Source organism: Bison bison, unplaced genomic scaffold (assembly GCF_000754665.1).
Source record: "Bison bison bison isolate TAMUID 2011002044 unplaced genomic scaffold, Bison_UMD1.0 scf7180017853184, whole genome shotgun sequence".
Taxonomy (NCBI): Eukaryota; Metazoa; Chordata; class Mammalia; order Artiodactyla; family Bovidae; genus Bison; species Bison bison.
In genome coordinates, this window is record NW_011483757.1 from 136,566 (window position 1) to 154,111 (window position 17,546).

Sequence of the window (17,546 nt, forward strand, 5' to 3'; positions counted from 1 at the left end):
TGGTGGCGCACCTCTTTGGGACTTTCCCACAAGGGCTCGTGACACCCTGCTGCATGTCTTCTCTGATGATGGGCCTCTGCCCCCAGAGTGTCAGTTGGATCTTTTTTGGAAACTGCCAAAAGTCAGGGGAGCCAACGTGTTTTTTTTTTTTTTTTAATAATATAATGACTAAGCTGCTACTTTACTGAGATGTTGGTGAATTCTAAAGTGACAAAGCAGTGTCTAGAGGCAAATTCCAGAGAGGAAGAAATAGCATCCACTGAGTACAAGAGATGTCCAACAGTGGACTAAGTGCTGTACGTCTCCTTGCTCACTTAATCTTCCCAACAGTCTTCACAAGCAGGAAGTATTGGGACTCTCCCTGGTGGTCCAGTGGTTAAGACTCCACAGTCTCAGTGCAGAGGGCACGGGTTTGATCCCTGGTTGGGGAACTAGGGTCCCATATGCTGCTTGGTGCAACCGAAAAAAAGAAGTAGGAAAACCATCTGTGTCTTACAGGTGAGGAAACTGTAAGGAACTTGCCCAAGGTTACATTAGGAGCTGGCAGGCGAGGATTTGGGTTTCAGTAATGAAATTAGTAAACTCATTTTGAAGACATTAATAGTCAAGAATGGTTACATTCTTATTGGTTAAACCATCTGTACTTTGTAATCGTACTTTCTCATCCTACTGTATTGTTGTAAATACTAAGGATGTAAAAAGCATTGTAAATATTACTTGTTTTCCAAGAAAAACTAATAGGCAGTACATTAAACATGGCCACAGATTTTCAAGTGAACATGAGGATGTCTGCAATGATTTTATTTCCAAAGGATAAAGAAGAATACCGAGATCAGAAAGTTACCTCCACCCCCGCACTGAGTTGGTGTAGCTCTTGACTTTGTAGGAGTGTGATGGCTAGACACCCTATTCTTCCCGTTCACTACTCAACTCCAGCTATTTGGAGAGAGAAGTGGGAACTAGGACATAGCTGGTACTCAGACTAATTTATGACCTGAAGGGAGGATGGTAAGGGAGAAAGGGATGTCTAACTCAGAGAATGCCTCTAACCCCTAGTTCTAGGCGGGCCTGTCCAAATCAGAGCCAAACGGGGGCCAGAATGGCACCGGGGGTGGGGGTGGTGGGAAGCTCCAGGTCCCCTTGAGTCTTATGGGAGGGACAATTAAAGCAGGTTAACTTCCCCTGGAAGGTGAGTCTTAACACTCTCTTCAGTGACTCCCCAGATCAGGGTAGCTTCCTCCTGGCATTCCCAGAGGGCAGTTAGCACTTAGCCCAGGGACCACAGAGCCTTAGGTGCCAATTTTGGGCCCGAAAGAGAGCGGCCTTGTGGAGGGGGAATTAAACGCTGCTGCCTTGGAGGACTTCCCTGGTGGTTCAGTGGCTAAGACTCCATGCTGCAAAGGCAGGGGGCACAGGTTTGGTCCTCGGTGGAGGAACTAGATCCCACATGCTGTAACAGCCCTGGCTCAGCCAAATTAAAAGCACATATGTAGTTTTTTAAAAAAGCTGCTGTCTTGTTTGAGGTTTTCTGTAGGAAAGTAGCAAAGGGTGATGAAACAGTACTGAGACAAGGGGGTATAGAGAGCTGAGAGCTTTAATCCTCATCCTGCCTACCTGGCCAAGCCAGGGAGAATTCTAGGGGGCCCGATGTTAGAAGGCTCTAGAGAGCGGCCATGGAATGCCCGGTTAAGTCCTGGAGTTCCACTGCTAGCTGTGAGACCTTGGACAAGCTACTTAACCTTCCCTGGGTTGAACTTCCCTGGCTTTTTGTGAGGGTTCAGTGAGATGTCATATGTAAAGCACTGTGTCTGATATGTAAGAAGTGATTCATGAATCTAAGCAGTTAGGATTAAGACACCACGACCCCATCCCCATTTTACAGAGGAGACCCCTTTATTTGGAGCCTTGGCTGTAGACGGGGGACAGGCCTGTGCCCATAACGTAAGTACAGCAACAAAGTATTGAGCTCCTATGTGCCACGTGCTATAAAGTGACACGTTTCTAACTTAATCCAGTGACGTCGGCACCATTGTTTTCCCCATTATGCAGACAATGAAACTGAGGTTTAGGAATAAACAGCTTTCCTCAGCATCAAACAGCTGATAGGAAGCCAGGCCTGTCTGCCTCAGCAACCTCGTCCGCATTTCATATTCCAATTATGTTTAAATAGTTCATGGCCCACACTGGGAGAGGGGCAGCCTCCAGGATCCAGATGCTATTTTAGCAAAAGGTTGTGAACTTGAACATAAGGTTGGCTTTTTAAACAAGCAGCTGGTTCCCTAAAGGTGGGCAGTTAGCCAACTGCCCATAAGTGAGAAACAGGGCCAGTACTGGCCTTGGGGCTTTATTATGGAAGGAGGCATGGAAAAAAAGGCCAAACGTTCAACATCCCGCAAGCTAATTTCAGCTACATCAAGCCTGATTTGCTCAGAGCCCTCTGGAATGGCTCTTAGTATCCCTCTTTTTATAAACAGATGAAATAGGCTCTGAGAGATCATGTGACTTGTTAAAAATTTAAACACTTAACATTTTCCCCTAGTTAACTGTTGGTTGGCCATTTCTCCTATAGTCAGTTTCTTTATCTTGGAGATCATCTGCAGCATCCTGCCCAAATCAGGATCTAACTGAACCCTGAAGAGGAGTCTCAGGTTGAGGTCGTTAAACAAAGGGAGAGTGGTAGTGGAGAGACCCTGGTTCTGGGATCATGGGAGGCAGATTGCCTGAGCCTAAATACCAGCAGGTAGAAGGGATAAGGCTCCAAGGAGTGAACTGCTAGGAGTTATTCACATGCACGAGCCCTGCATCCTGCCTCCCCCTGTAGCACACTGGCCACGCTGGGTCCCAACCAGCCTAGGCACATAGGCTCCTGTCTGCTCACTCGATGGCCTCCCCATGGGCTGCTCAGGCCCAGCTCTGGTTCCCAGTTGGGCAAAGCAGAAGTTGCCAATCTCCCCTAGGCTCAGGGCTTTTCATCCCCTATTTGGGGCTCCCCGGAGGAGGGTTCAAATGAAGATTAGTGCATCCCCCCTTGCCCCTGGGGTTGGCTGTATGATTTGGGAGCGAGTTGCACTGATTGCTCGCTGATAGCTCACTGGACAGAAGGTTACTTGAAGTTTGACAGAATGAAGGCACTTGGGAGGAAAGGTTGAGTAGGAGGTTGATGGGATTGATGATGCTGGGCAAGGGAGTCAAAATGGGGAGTACCCAGGAGTCAGGCTGGAGCAGGCATATAGCTTGAGGTGGGGGTTGCAGGAATGGAAGTTGTGTGGAGGGATAGGGGCGGGATGCCCGGGACGGGAACTCTGCACCTGTGACCACAGGTGGGGAACAGTGAGGTACAGAGTGGTCCCATGCCAGGCTGTCTGTGGCAGCCTGGTTTCCGCTGATGCCCACCCCAGGGATACTCAGTCACAGTGCTGGGCCCCAGTGGGGAGGAGGGATGTAAACCTGTGGATTCAGCGGGAGCCTCTCCTGTCCTTCCTCCTCCCCAATCTGAGGGTCTCCATCATTGCCCTGACTCCCTGGGGGTGGGGTTGGAGGCTCTGTGCCCCTCCGTGGCCCTGCTGCTTCCCAGAGGGCGCCTGCTTGCATCCAGGGGAAGATAGAGGATGACAGTCTTCGTTCAGAGAAAGCCTGGGCCCCCTTGGTTTTCCTCTCCCTAACGGCCCTGTGGCTCCTACCAACAGCGGGGGTGACCCGACCGGATGTGGGGTTGGAGGATGGACGTTCTGTGTCTGTCACATGTGAGCAGTGAGACAAAAAACCAATTCCCGGCCTCCTGGGTCACGGTTCACATTTCCAGCTGACATCGACTGACATCAGGCGCCGTGCACGTGTTTGATGGGCTGGAGGCGGTATTGCACCTTTTCCCCTTCGGGAGGTGTAATGAGGAACAGCCAGGAGACCTGGTTTAGAGCTCTTACCGTGCCACTTCCCAGGACCATCCCATCTCGGAGCCGCAGTGGTTTCCTCCTCTCCTAGCCTCACAGGGCCATTGTGAGGCACCCGGCAGCCAGGAAGCACACAACAAACGTTCCCCTTCTGTGACTTCATGAAGTGCCCCTCTCAGGAGGCCAGCTTGCAGAGTGGGGGAGGGGAACAGCCCACTGGCTTCTTTGTTCCGGGTTCTACACTGACGTCAGGGACCTGGGGACAGACTGGAATGACCCTGAAGTAGTGATTCACGCCCCCACCCCCAGTCCTTACCTTGTCGGAGAGACTCTTTCCTCCATCCTGTCCAGCCCCAGGAAGACAGGCAGAGCCAGTGGCATATGGGAGATTTTATTTGTAGACTTAGGAATTCTCCCGCCCTTCCCTCCCGGTCCATGATCGTGCCATCTCCCGCTCGCGCTCTCTGCACACCTCGGGCTCCCATCCAAGGTCACACCTGCGAACGGAGACCTCAGCATCAGTCGGCAGTTAAGACCACCCCCAGGGGGCGCTGCAGGCCAGGGAGAGGGCTCGGGGACCCGGGGCGCTGTGCCGCCCGGCCCATTGGAGATGCCGGCTTTGCTGATGGGGCAGCCTCGTTTCAGCTGGACCCCCAGGCCCCTCACCCTCTTCCTTTCTTGGAAACTCAGCAAAGGGGCTGAAGTATTTCTTTTGTTAAGGAACTTTTTGTTCAGAGTAAATCCTCTTTGTGGCTGGTGGTGGTGCTGGTGGTAGTTTAGTCCCTACGTGGTGTCTGACTCTTTACGACCTCATGGACCATAGCCCATCAGGCTCCTCTGTCTATGTGTGTTTCCCAGGCAAGAATACTGGAGTGGGTTGCCATTTCCTCCTCCAGGGGATCCTCCCGACCCAGGGATCGAACCCAGGTCTCCTGCATTGGCAGGGGATTCTTTACTGTCGAGCCACCAGGGAAGTCCAAGTCTTACTCAAGGCATGAGTAAATAAAATAGAGTGTAGATCGAAGAGGGGATGGGATTCAGCAGAGCCCTACTTGACCTCTCCCCTCTTCCCCCGACATTTGGAAATCCCAGGACTCATTTCCCAATGAGATTCTGAACCGCAGCAGTTTGGTCCCTCCTAGGCCTCTAGGCAATGGATGCCCTGCCTCAGGACCACGTTTCCCAGTGTCCTCATTCCCCAGAGCCCCTACTTGGGTCCTGAGAGGTCCACTGACCTGCTGCATGGCCTTGGTCAATGGCTTCTGCCTCTCTGGGCTTCCCTCTCTGGGCGGAAGGTCGGGCCTCCCAGCACCGCCAGCCATAGCCCCCAAGACTCTGGACCCTACGCCCCCTGGCTCTGGGCCCAGCTCGGGGCCCGCGTCTCACCCTGGCCTGGTGGCGGTGGTGTCACACCTTGTACAGATGGACCATCGGCGTCTCCAGGGACGCCGAGCAGAAGCGGGTGCAGCAGCGCTTGACCCAGCGCAAGGCGGAGGATCTGCACATCACCCGGGGCCCTGGGAGGTGGACTCGTGTGGGCAGCCCTTCAAACCAGACCCGCTGGTTCGCTCTTTCTGGCTGCTTCACATCCTTCATGGGAGTTCTGTCCTGGTGGGTCTTCCGGAAGACGACTCGGGGGTCCCCAGTGGGTGGCTCCTGTGCTTGGGCTCTGGGACTGGTGGTCAGGCTGTGAACCCTCGATGTCGTTGGGGCCTCAGGCTCCATCTGCTCCTCTTTCAGTGGCATAGCCTCCTGTGCCCTGGGCCTCGACTCCTCACACTCCTCAGGCTCCCCTGTGGGCTTTAATTTCTCGGAGTCCAGTTTCTGGTAGGAACACCCAGCCTCCTCCTGGAGCTCTTTGTTATTTTGTTCCACTTCATCCCAGACGTTATCGTGCCTGGCAGGGAGACGAACAGTGGTCAGCAGCATAGGACCGAGGCTCTGATCCTCCACTAGTCCCGAGACAGCTGCGCTGCCACTGGCCCAGGGGGCCAGTCAGGAAAGCCACAGAGAGCCCGGAAAGAAGCTTCTCCACCACTCAGAGACCTTGCGCCTGGGGGCAGGGGATGCGGTGACAAGCACTGGCAAAAGGGATGTGAGAGGCTAGAAAAGCTATGGCAATGGCTAGTAGTTAGGACACTAGAAACGTGTATTACCTGCATCGGCCACTAGGTTAGGGCTCTGTCTCTCTGGATTTCAGTTGACAGAGTGGACTGGTCCAGTTTTTTTTTTTTCTTTTTAATTGTTTTCTTGTTCCAAGACATCTTAGAAAGTAGCTCCAATGACCCCCCTCTGCCCCGATCCCACCTCACTTCTGAAGGGGCAGCATGGCTTCCTCTCAACAACACAGTTGGGGCTTGGGGCCAGTTAGGGCTGGCTGCTTTAAAAAGGGTTGGAAAACTCTGGGACTAGATGGTCCTGACCCTTTGGGCTCAGTGTTTCCTCATCTCCTGTATCGAGGAGGTCAACTTAGAGGGAGGGAACCAGAGGGGTGGAGTTTGCCAGAGGTCTTAGATTTTCCAAAAGGGTATCTGTCACAGACTGAAGTCCCCTGCAACGTGGCCACCCCGTCCTAGCTGAGCACGTGTTGGGAGGGAGAGGCCTCACGCTCAGGGTTAGACAACACTGAAGATAGTCACGGCTCCCGCTGGCCGGGGGCCACCAGGTGTCAGGCCCAGGACCCTCAGCACAGTCCTGCAAGGCCGAAGGCGGCTTGGAGAACACAGGCTTTGGGGAGACACTGGGGTTCAGGCTTGCTTCTGCCTCTTACCGTCTGTGTCATTTGGGGCAAGAAAGGTGTCCTGTCAGAGCCTTAGTTCCCTCATCTGAAAACTGAGATAATTCTGTCTACCTAATAGGGTTTTTATGGGGAAGATTAGGTGGGAAAATGCTCGGCAGGGTACCTGGCCCTTGAAAAGTGAAAGTGAAAGGCACTCAGTCCTGTCCGACTCTTTGTGACCCCATGGTCTATTCCATGGAATTCTCCAGGTCAGAATACTGGAGTGGGTAGCCTTTCCCTTCTCCAGGGGATCTTCCCAACCCAGGGATTGAACCCAGGTCTCCTGCTTGCAGGCAGATTCTTTACCAACTGAGCTATCAGGGGAGCCCTTAGCAGGTGCCTTAAAAATGTCAGCTTTCTTAGCATCGCTGTCAAGTGGGAGAGAGCTTGGCCTCAGCAGGATGACTAGTCTGTGGGTGAATCTGTGGGTGGTGATGAATTGGGAGGGGCGGGAAGGGGGCCCGCTTGCTCAGAGCCCCAGATGGTAGTTAGTCCCATGACTGGATGATTATGACCATGCTTATGACAACAGCTCTGATTTCAGCTGGGAACAGCTTCAAATCCTAGCTCCGCCACTTAGCAGTTCAGTTAATGGAACAAGTTACAGCATATCTTGAGCCCCAACTCTCCATCACTAAAATAGGGCTACTAAATGGCTCCCTTTCTCCCAGAGCCTTGTCAAAATGCGGGTTTCTAAACTCTTTAGCACAGCGCCTGTTCCTAGTAAAGACAGCTATTGGGCCCATGATGGGGGCCATGGGTGGGCCAAGCTCACCCAGAGGAGATCCCCAGGATCTTTGGAACCCTGAGCAGTGAATTCCAACACCTTCTGGCCAGGTTATACAGTTCTTGGATCCGAGGGTTTGAGCTTTTGAGCAGCTTCAAGAGTGACAAGTGTTTTAATACCTGCCAGGGATGAAGAGACAGGAAAAAAAAAAAGGAAGCTTCAGCTTTCTTGGGATAGCCTCCCAACCCCCACCTGGAGTTTGGCTCAGCTCAGCTCATGGTGAGGCCGGTTGACTCCTTCCGGGTCACCCGTGACAGCCCCGAGCAGCACAGTGTGGGGGCTCAGGCTCTCTTTAGTGGGCACCCAAATGTGGCATCTCACCATTTTAAGTCGGTTCCGCGCGATTACTTTGCTGACAGGCTGATGTATCTTGTCCTCTGGTTCCTTAGCTTGCATCTGACAGAGAGAGGGAAGGAGCAGGGTGGGGGGAAATGCTAACACAGGATGAGCCCCCTGAACGCCCAGTAATGCCTCTCCACTGGGCTTGGGTTGATAAACCCCAGACTGTGATTTTTGTCACCTTGGTTTGGGGGTGGAAATGGGGAGTCTGTTCTAACTCTCTTGACCCCCCCTTTACCTCTCTCCCTCCCCCTAGATGGAAAGACCCCCACCCTGGGCGTGGTTGGATGCTTTGTTGAGACCTCCACTAGATCCAGTCCTAAATCCAACCTTGGAAACCACCTTATTCTTGGGCCTCTTCTTTGTCGGTGGACGCACGCTGGAGCTGTGGCACATATTGGACAGATGGCACAAGACTGGTACCTGGCCCTGCCTGCGCCCTGTCCGCCCCCACACTCAGGCTGGGCATCAGGATGCTTGTGCTGGTGCTCCCAGGGAGGGGGGCTGTGACATCACTGAAATGTGTGACAGTGGCAGGTCTCCAAGGAGTGTGCGTGTGGCAGGGGTGGAGGGTGAGAAGGTGACTCCTGCTGCGCAGGTGCCTAGGAGGCGCCAGGCAGAGACTACACTGTCACTATTTCCCTGCAAGGTAGGAAGAGTCCCCCACACACATTTTTTAATGAAAAAACCAGGGTTCAAATAAATAATTTACTCAAGGCCAACATAGCTGGAGAATGGTAGAGCTGGAAACATAAGGTCTGACAATCAGCCCATGAAACCTGGTTCCCAACTGTGCTCATCTGTTCATTCACGTCATACATGTTTGTTCGTGTGCATCTGCTGTGTGTCTGGTGTGTTCTAAGTGCTGGAATAAAAAAAAAAAATTCTGCCATCAAGGAACTTACATTCTAGTGGAGAAGAGACAGTATGTGTTCTTGTAAAGATTCAGTAATGGGCTGTCTGAAACCAAGTATGTATATGTGTGTGTGAATGTGTGTTTATCATGAATTTTACTGAAAGAAACCTAAAATAATAAAATTCTACAAATACTCTGTTGTGAATCCCGTAGGGCCGGTTTGCTCTTGCAGTATACTTTTCTCAAATTTTGCCTAACTCTTGCATCCATAGTCAACCTATGGTTGTAATTGATGAACAGGTGTCATTCCAACATGAATGTTGATGTTTTCATTCATATTAAAGAGTAAGAAGAAAGTGAAAAAGTGGAGGAACAAAGATGTTGGAATTCATTTCTCAGTGATCTGATCGACTTACTTACTGTCACTGTTTTCAAATACTGGGAGTATATTTGTTCAGCATTTTTTGGGTGTGTGTGGCTATTTACAATGTATAGGCGTACCTCAGAGATATGGAGGGTTCAATTCCAGACCACTGCAATAAAGTGAATTACCAGAGTCTTTTGGTTTCCCAGTGTATATAAAAGTTACACTATACTGTAGTCTATTAAATGTGCAATAATAGCATTATGTCTAAAAAATGTGCATACCTTAATTTAAAAATACTTAATTCATAAAAAACCCTTATCATCATCTGAGCCTTCAGTGAGTTGTAAGAGTAACATCAAAGATCGCAAGTCATCATAACAAGTAGGGTAGTGAAAAGGTTTGGAATATTGCAAAAATTACCAAAATGAGACACAGAGACATGAAGTGAGCAAATGCCGTTGGAAAAATGGCGCTGACAGACTTGCTGAACACAGGGTTTCCACAAACCTTCAGTTTGTAAAAACCTCACTCTCTGTGAAGTGCAGTAAAGTGAAATAACATGAGATCTGTCTGTAACAGCTATAGACAGGACACATTTACATTATTAACATTTCCTCCATGTGCTTTGGCCACCTGATGTACAAAGTCAACTCATTGGAAATGACCCTGATGCTGGGAAAAGATTGAAGGCAGGAGGAGAAGGAGGTGACAGAGGAAGAGATGGTTGGGTGGCATCACCAACTCACTGGACATGAGTTTGAGCAAACTCAGGGAGATAGCGAAGGACAGGGAAGCCTGGCGTGCTGCAGTCCATGGGGTCGCAAAGAGTCGGACATAACTTAGTGACTGAATGCCACCAATGAACATTTCCTTGATGGTGTTGTTAAGGCTAGACCAGAGGTTGGCAATTTCTTCTTTAAGAAGCAAGATAGTGAATACGTTAAATTTTGCAGGCCATGTAGTTGCAAGTGCTCAACTGCTCTTGGAATGTGAAAGCAGCCACAGATAAGGAAAAGAGTGGGCCTGACTGTGTTGTAGTAAAATTTATTTACAACAATAGTGGGCCGGATTTGGTCCAGGACCATCTCCTGGCCTAGACAATCAGCAGGACAATAAACCAAAGCCTGACTTGTCACATTTCCTTATTTCTGTGGTGTAAATACTTCAGCCTGCCAGCATGATGTCACTGAATGCAGATTTGAACAGAAAGGCAGTCACCTCTGTTATATATTACATATTTCTACCGTATTTCTACAGTTGTAAAGATTCCCAAGATCATAGATAGTAGCAAAAGGTAGTAAGAAATTAGGACGTGTTGAGTTTGAGCACTTTCCACCTTTGTTTTTAATATCATTAACTCAATGAAGTTGGTATGGTTTAAGTTTTAATGATCATGTTGCATAACGACCAGCCAGTTGAGTTCCTAAAAATGTCATATGCCTCTGTTAACAGCCTGCTCCTGTTAATGTTAGATGGAAAGAAGTGTGTGGAGAGAAGTAAACAAGGTGGACGGGAAATGGAGAACAAAGGTGGAAAGTTTGCTGTATTAAAAGGGATGGGGCTTCGCTGGTGGCTCAGTGGTGAAGCATCTGCCAGCCAATGCAGGCGACATGGGTTCGATCCCTGACCTGGGAAGATCCCACGTGCCTCAGAGTATTTAAGCCCATGCAGCGCAACTACTTTGCCTGTGCTCTAGAGCCTGTGAGCCACAACTACTGAAGCCTGCATGCCCTGGAGCCCATGCTTCCCAAGAGAAGCCACTGCAATGAGAAGCTTGCGCACCGCAAGTAGAAAACTCACCGCCACTAGAGAAATGCCGGTGCAGCAACGAAGACCCAACGCAACGGAAAGGATGAACACTGCTGTATTTGAAATGGATGACCAACAGTGCTGCACAGCCCAGGGAACTCTGCTCAGTGTTCCGTGGCAGCCTGGATGGGAGGAAGTTCGGAGGAGAATGGGTACATGTGTATGTATGGCTGAGTCCCTTCGCTGTCCACCTGAAACTATCACAGCATTGTTAATCGTCTATACTGCAATATAAAATAAAAAGCCTTTTAAAGAAGAATGGAATAGGACCCTTTCACTGACAAGATGAGATGTGAGGAGAGACCCGGAGGAGGTGAGGGAAGTGGGGAGAGGTAGTGGCAGAAGGTGAGGACAGAGAAAGTCCTGGTGAGGGGCTGGGCCAGATCGTGGGAGATTGGAACAACTCAGGCTGCTCTGAGTAATCTGCCCACCTGGCTGTGTCTGAATAATCGGAAAAGCTTGTGACATACAGCTTCTCCCTCACCACCCACTTAGTCGGCCAGTTTGATACCCAGCAAGTGTGGGAACCAAATCCACACCACACCCAGATGGAGGGGTGTGCATTCATGTGGGGTGCTCACCTCTGCCTTTTAGGGGAGGTGGATCAAGACCAGACTACTGCACAGCTTCTTGTTTTTTTTTTTTTTGGTTGTCAAATAATCTTTTATTTTTCTTTTTCTTCGCAGTTCTTAACTAGCTGGGCACTCCACAGCACCACTGTTGATGCCATCTATGATGTCATGAGGGTGGCGGCCATCAACATTGCAGCCCACAGGCTGGGTGATCTCTTTAATGGTTCCAGAGAGTTCTCTAGCTAGAGACTGATGCTGCATCTGCTGGGCAGTGTTGACGATCTCATCAAAAGTGATGGTTCCACTGTGCTTAATGTTTTGCTGCTTCTTTCTGTCTCTTGGTGGTTCCTTGAGGGCTTTGATGATCAGGACAGAAGCAGAAGGTACCACCTTAATCTGGGCCTGTCTGTTCTGAATGGTCAGTTTCACTGTAATACTCGGACCCTTCCAATCACCAGTTGCCTTGGTGATGACATCACCGTTTTTGGAGACAGACCCAGGGAGCCAATCTTGGGGGCCAGGGCAGACACGGCACTGACTTTCCCACTGGTGCACCAGTGCAAAAGGTACACGACTTTGATCTCGTTGAGGTCAAACGTTGGTGGCATGGTGAAGGCAGCTGGTGAACCCGGATTTGGGACGATTGAAGAAAGTTGCGCCTTTGCCTCCTCTGAGCTGAAAGCTGCACAGCTTCTTATATGTCCATGCCCTTTCTCATTAGAGCGGAGATGAGTGGGTGGTAAAAACAAAAAAGGATGCTGTGGGCCAGAAAAGACCCAAGGAGGTGACTTTGGAGAGAAGGCAAGGCGAACACCCCACCTCTCCCTCTGTCTGCCTCAGTCCTCTCCCGGCTCCTCCGCCTGCTCGGGCTTCCCTCTCCCTGTCAGCATGATCTCAGCTCTTCCTGGACTCTGCTGGGCTCTGCTGGGCTGCATCAGGATCATCTGCACCTGCCACCTCGGCACAACAGCTGGGGCCCTGCTGTGCACTGTCCTCTGAGCCCGGGGTGTGGTCCCTCCAGAACATGGGCTCCTCAAGGGTAGGGATTTGGGGCTGTTCTCTATTGCTAACCCCCCAGAGCCTTAGAAGAGTGCCTGGCTGACAAGAGGTACCCACTAAGTATTTTGTGAAAAAATGAAAATAAACAGCGTTCTCTATGATAAGGGTGATGGTGAGCAGACTGCTGGAACCCTAAGGAGCAGCGTGGGGAGGGCAGGGAAGTCTTCGTAGAGATGGTGACAGATAACAAAGGAAGAATAGGGTTGCCAGGCAAAAGGCTGTGGGGCTCCTGGATTTTCAAATTACAGGTGTGGGAGAGAACTATGAAGTGGGGTACGTGCTGGAATAGAAGGTAGGAACCCAGAGTGACGGTGGCCAAACCCGGGGGAGTGAGCCAGACAGGCTCCATCACAGGCTGAGAGGCTTGGAGCTGGTCCTGAGGGTCAGGGCCTTGGGAGTGTTCCCAGGCGACGGGGCTTGAGTGGGCCCTGGCGGCTGGCCCGGCCGCCTCCGCATTCTGTTCCAGCCGGTTCTTTTCACACCGTCACTCCCTTTCCTCCCTTCAGAAGCTTGGATGCATCCCCAGGGGGGCAGGAGTTTTTCTCTGTGACCAGACGTCGTACCCCAACAACGGCTCCTAAAGCAGCAACCCCCTATTCAGTCTTGTTCATCTCTTCCATTAGCACAGTAAAAACCATTTATGGGCAGAGCGATACCCAAGGACACGCAGCTGGTCAGCCTTCTGGATCACATCCAAGGCACTTGAGTGAGAAACCACCACTCTCTTTTTTCTCTTAGTTGTGGTAAAATACACATAACATTGACCATTGATCATTTTAAGTGGGCAGTTCAGTAGTGTCCCGTACTTTCACATTATTATGCAACATCACCACCATCCGTCTCCCAAACTCTTTTCATCCTCCCAAATGGAAACTCAATACCCGTTAAACGACAGCTCCCCATTCCCCAGCCCCCTCAACCCCAGCAACCACCATTCTACTTTCTGTCTCTGTGAATTTGACTGCTCCAGGTACCTCATGTGAATGGAATCACACACTCTGTGTCTTGCTGTGATGGTTTATTGCATTCAGCACAATGTCCTCAAGGTTCAGCTTGTGCCAGAATTCCCTTCCTTTAGGGCTGGATACTGTCCTCTTGTAAGTATCGACCGTATTTTATCTGCTCATCCATTGGTGGGCACGTGGGTTGCGTCCACCTTTTCGGCTTCCGTGAATAATGCTGCTATGAACGAATATAAACTCACAAGTAGAATTGATGGACCATATGGTAATTCTAATTTTAATTTCTTGAGGCCCCACCATACCGTTTTCTATCGTGGCTGCGCTATTTTACATTCCCACCGACATTTCAGTCTCACCACATCCTCACCCACAGTTGTTATTTTTCTATTCTTCCTTCCTTTTCTTCCTCCCTCCCTCCCTCCCTCCCTCTCTTTCCTTCTCTCCTCCTTTCTTTCTACAATAGCTGTACCAGTGGTTGTGGATCTCCTCTCTTTTGTGGTGGTTTTGTTTCACAATGTGTGTGAGTCACTCAGTTGTATCCGACTCTTTGCGACCTCACGGACTGTAACCTGCCAGGCTCCTCTGTCCATGGAATCCTCCAGGCAAGAATACTGGAGTGGGTAGCCATTCCCTTCTCCAGGGAATCTTCCCCACCCAGATCTCCTGCATTGCAGGCAGATTCTTTACTGTCTGAGACACCAGGGAAGTACCTATATATGGTGAAATGCACCCTTTTTAGTGTGCAGTTCTATGGTAAGTGCATGTTATTGTACAAACACCACAGTCAACGTGTAGAATGGTTTCATAACCTCCCTAAGTTCTCTCGTGTAATCTATTTGTAGTTAACTCCTTGTCCCACCCACAACCCTGGAAGCAGCGGATGTATTTTCAGTCCCTATAGCTTTACCTTTTCCAGAACATTATATAAATGGAGTCCTATAGCTTATAGACTTTTGAATAGAATTCATTCACTTAACACAATGCATTTGCGATTGACACATGTTGGGTATATCAGTGCACTATCACAGCCAGGAAATTGATGTAAATACAGTAGACAGACCTAACCCAGGCTTGCTCAGCTCTTCCTGCACTCATTTGTGTTTGTGTGTTCCATTACCGTGATCATCTCTCTTGTGTTATCTGCCCCTCTCCCCACAGTCCCGTCCCTAATCCCTAGAAAATCACAGATCATTCTCCACTTCTGCAGTTTTATTGTTTCAAGAATGTTATGTGAGTAAGGACCCCACAGTATGTAACCTTTCGAGATGGACTTTTTTTCATTCAGGATAATGCTGTGGAGATCCATCCAAGTTGTTGCAGGTGTAACAGTTCCTTTTATAAATTAAAAATCATTACAGATTCACAGAAAATTCCAAAAAAATGTAATAGAGGTCCTGTATCTCGTTCTCTCAGTCCCCGCCCCCGAAGGGTAACATCTTGCATAACTATATTCCAATGTCAGAACCACTTGTAGATCCATGTAACCACGATCAAGATACAGAAGTGTTCCATCATCCCAGGCTCGCGAATGCTGTTTATAGCCATGTCCACACCCTCTTTCCTCTGACCCCTAACCCCTGGCAACCCATCTCCATTTATATATTTTTGTTATTTCAACAGTGTTATACTGTATAAATGGAATCATACAATATGTACCATTTCAAACCTGGTGCTTCCCCCCACTCACTCAAAAGAATGCTTTGATACCCATCCAGTTGTTGTGGGTATCAATAATTTGTTCCTTTTTGGCTGAGTATTATTCCATGGTATGGATGTGCCGTGATTTGTTTAACCATTCACCCACTGAAGAACATTTGGGTTGTTTCTCATGTAGGGCTGTTACAAATAAGGCTGGCAGGAGCACTCATGTACAGGTTTTACAGGGACATAGTTTAATGTCTCTGTAATAAATGTCAAGGAGGATGATTGCTAGATCATATGGTAAGTACGTGTTTAGTTTTTCTAAGGAACCGCCAATCTATTTTCCAGAGGGACTGTATCATTTTACATTCCCATCAGCAAGGTTTGAAGGGTCTAGCTTCTCTGCATCCTGACCTGCTTCTAGTATGGTCACTAACTTTTAATTAGCTGGCATAAAATGGATGCACGGTGCTTTTAACTTACATTTCCCTACTGGCTATTGATGAGGAGCATACTTTACTGTGTTTATTTGCCATCTCTGTATGCTCTGTGGTGAAATGTATGTTCACATCTGCTCATTTTCAACTGGATTGTTTGTTTTTTCACTGTTGAGTTTTGAGCATTCTTATACAGACTAGATGAGTCCCTTTGTAAGATGTGTGATTTGCAGATATTTTCTTCCCACATCTGTTTACCTTAAAAAAAAAAACAAAAACCTTTTTTCCCCTTGTGATGAGAACTCTTAAGATTGATCTGCTTTCTTGTATTTATTTGACTGTGCTGGCTCTCCATTGAGGCACAGGGGTCTTTTATTGGCCGCATGCAGGGTAAAGTGGAAGGCAGAAAATGTGCTTAATGAGCTGGGATCTGGCTAAGGATATTTCCAAATCATGTGTTAAAGGTGCAACTCGGTGTCTTCTTGCTGTTTAAACACACGAGGTGGTAGGGAAATGGCAGCAGTTCTCAAGTGAGCACGTGATGTTGCCTCCTGGAGAGACCTTTGCCAATGTCTGGAGACATTTCTGGTTGTCAGACCTGGAGAGGTTGCCACTGGCATCTAGTTAGTAGGGGCTGGGGAGGCTGCTGAATGTTCTGTAATGGAAAAACCCCTCTCAACACCACCTCCTCCCTCCTGGGACTTCCCTGGTGGTACAAGGGACAAGACTGCACCACCAATGCAGGGGACATGAGTTCCATCCCTGGTCTGGGAAGATTCTGCATGAAGCAACTAAGCCCATGGACCACAACTACTGAGCCTGAGTTCTAGAGCCAGGGAGCCGCAGCTACTGAGCCAGTGTGCTGCAGCTACCGAAGCCCACACGTCTAGAGTTCATGCTCCAAAACAAGAGAAGCCATGGCAAGGAGAAGCTCGTGCACTGTAACTAGAGAGTATCCCCTACTCACTGCAATTAGAGAAAGCCTGCATGAAGCAATGAAGACCCCATGCAACCAGTAAATAAATAAAAAGAATTATCCTGCTTGAGATGTCAATAGTGCTGAGGTTGAGAAATCCTGAGCTAAAAGGGAGAACTGTTAAATATGAAGGAGCCAGGACTTTGTGGTTGAAAATTCTCAGCCCCTCTACCTGGCAAATGATAGTAAAGTTAAAGAGTGGTTTCCCAGCAAAGCTCAAATCTAGAGCAGCACCAGAAAAACATGGTCCAAAGGAAAGTGAGAATGTAACTATCAAATCTTTTGTGTGCATCTCAGGAAGATTTCAGACAATGCAGCAGAGTAGTCTTCAGTCAGATAAAAGACCTCAAAAGAAATGATGGGTGTGCCTCACAGATCCTCTGAATCAAGCAAGAGGAATCCCAGAAAGCTCAAGGGTGTTGACTGTTAGCCAATTCAGCAGAAGCCTAAGAGAAAGGCTTCAGTTCAGTTCAGTTCAGTCGCTCAGTCGTGTCTGACTCTTTGCGACCCCATGAATTGCACGCCAGGCCTCCCTGTCCATCACCAACTCCCGGGAGTTCACTCAAACTCATGTCCATCCAGTCGGTGATGCCATCTCATCCTCTGTTGTCCCCTTCTCCTCCTGCCCGCAATCCCTCCCAGAATCAGGGTCAGTGAGTCAACTTTTTGCATGAGGTGGCCAAAGTACTGGAGTTTCAGCTTTAGCATCATTCCTTCCAAAGAACACCCAGGACCGATCTCCTTTAGAATGGACTGGTTGGATCTCCTTGCAGTCCAAGGGACTCTCAAGAGCCTTCTCCAACACCACAGTTCAAAAGCACCAGTTCTTTGGTGCTCAGCTTTCTTCACAGTCCAACTCTCACATACATACATGACCACTGGAAAAACCATAGCCTTGACTAGACGGACCTTTGTTGGCAAAGTAATGTCTCTGCTTTTGAATATGCTATCTAGGTTGGTCATAACTTTCCTTCCAAGGAGTAAGCGTCTTTTAATTTCATGGCTGCAGTCACCATCTGCAGTGATTTTGGAGCCCCCCAAAATAAAGTCTGACGCTGTTTCCACTGTTTCC

The 17,546-nt window shown here is 49.1% G+C and overlaps 2 protein-coding genes and 1 pseudogene across 4 annotated transcripts in view; 1 reads left to right on the forward strand and 2 right to left on the reverse strand.

Annotated features, from left to right (window-relative positions):
* Positions 1-11,602, forward strand: part of SYS1 (Sys1 golgi trafficking protein) — a 17,051-nt gene extending 5,449 nt beyond the window's left edge. Inside the window, exons 4-5 of one of the 2 annotated variants that reach the window (XR_826468.1) lie at positions 10,471-10,987; positions 11,514-11,602. Coding sequence is in view for 1 of the 2 variants with exons in the window: in XM_010853655.1 (XP_010851957.1) it covers position 8,052 (1 nt within the window). In the remaining variant the exon portion in view is untranslated. Of the gene's footprint in view, positions 1-8,051; positions 9,211-10,470; positions 10,988-11,513 lie in introns of those variants that run through there. The other variant, XM_010853655.1, reaches the window with a different exon arrangement.
* Positions 5,260-8,041, reverse strand: TP53TG5 (TP53 target 5). The gene is made up of 3 exons (XM_010853628.1): positions 7,778-8,041; positions 7,445-7,575; positions 5,260-5,787 (listed from the first exon to the last, which is right to left on the reverse strand). Exons 1-3 carry the CDS (start codon positions 7,850-7,852, stop codon positions 5,298-5,300), a joined length of 696 nt encoding a protein of 231 aa, XP_010851930.1. The 5' UTR covers positions 7,853-8,041; the 3' UTR covers positions 5,260-5,297.
* On the reverse strand, positions 11,517-12,876 carry LOC104998466 (annotated as a pseudogene). The gene has a single exon (XR_826466.1). The product of XR_826466.1 is annotated as a 60S ribosomal protein L12 pseudogene (transcript).
* Positions 12,877-17,546: the final 4,670 nt, after the last annotated feature.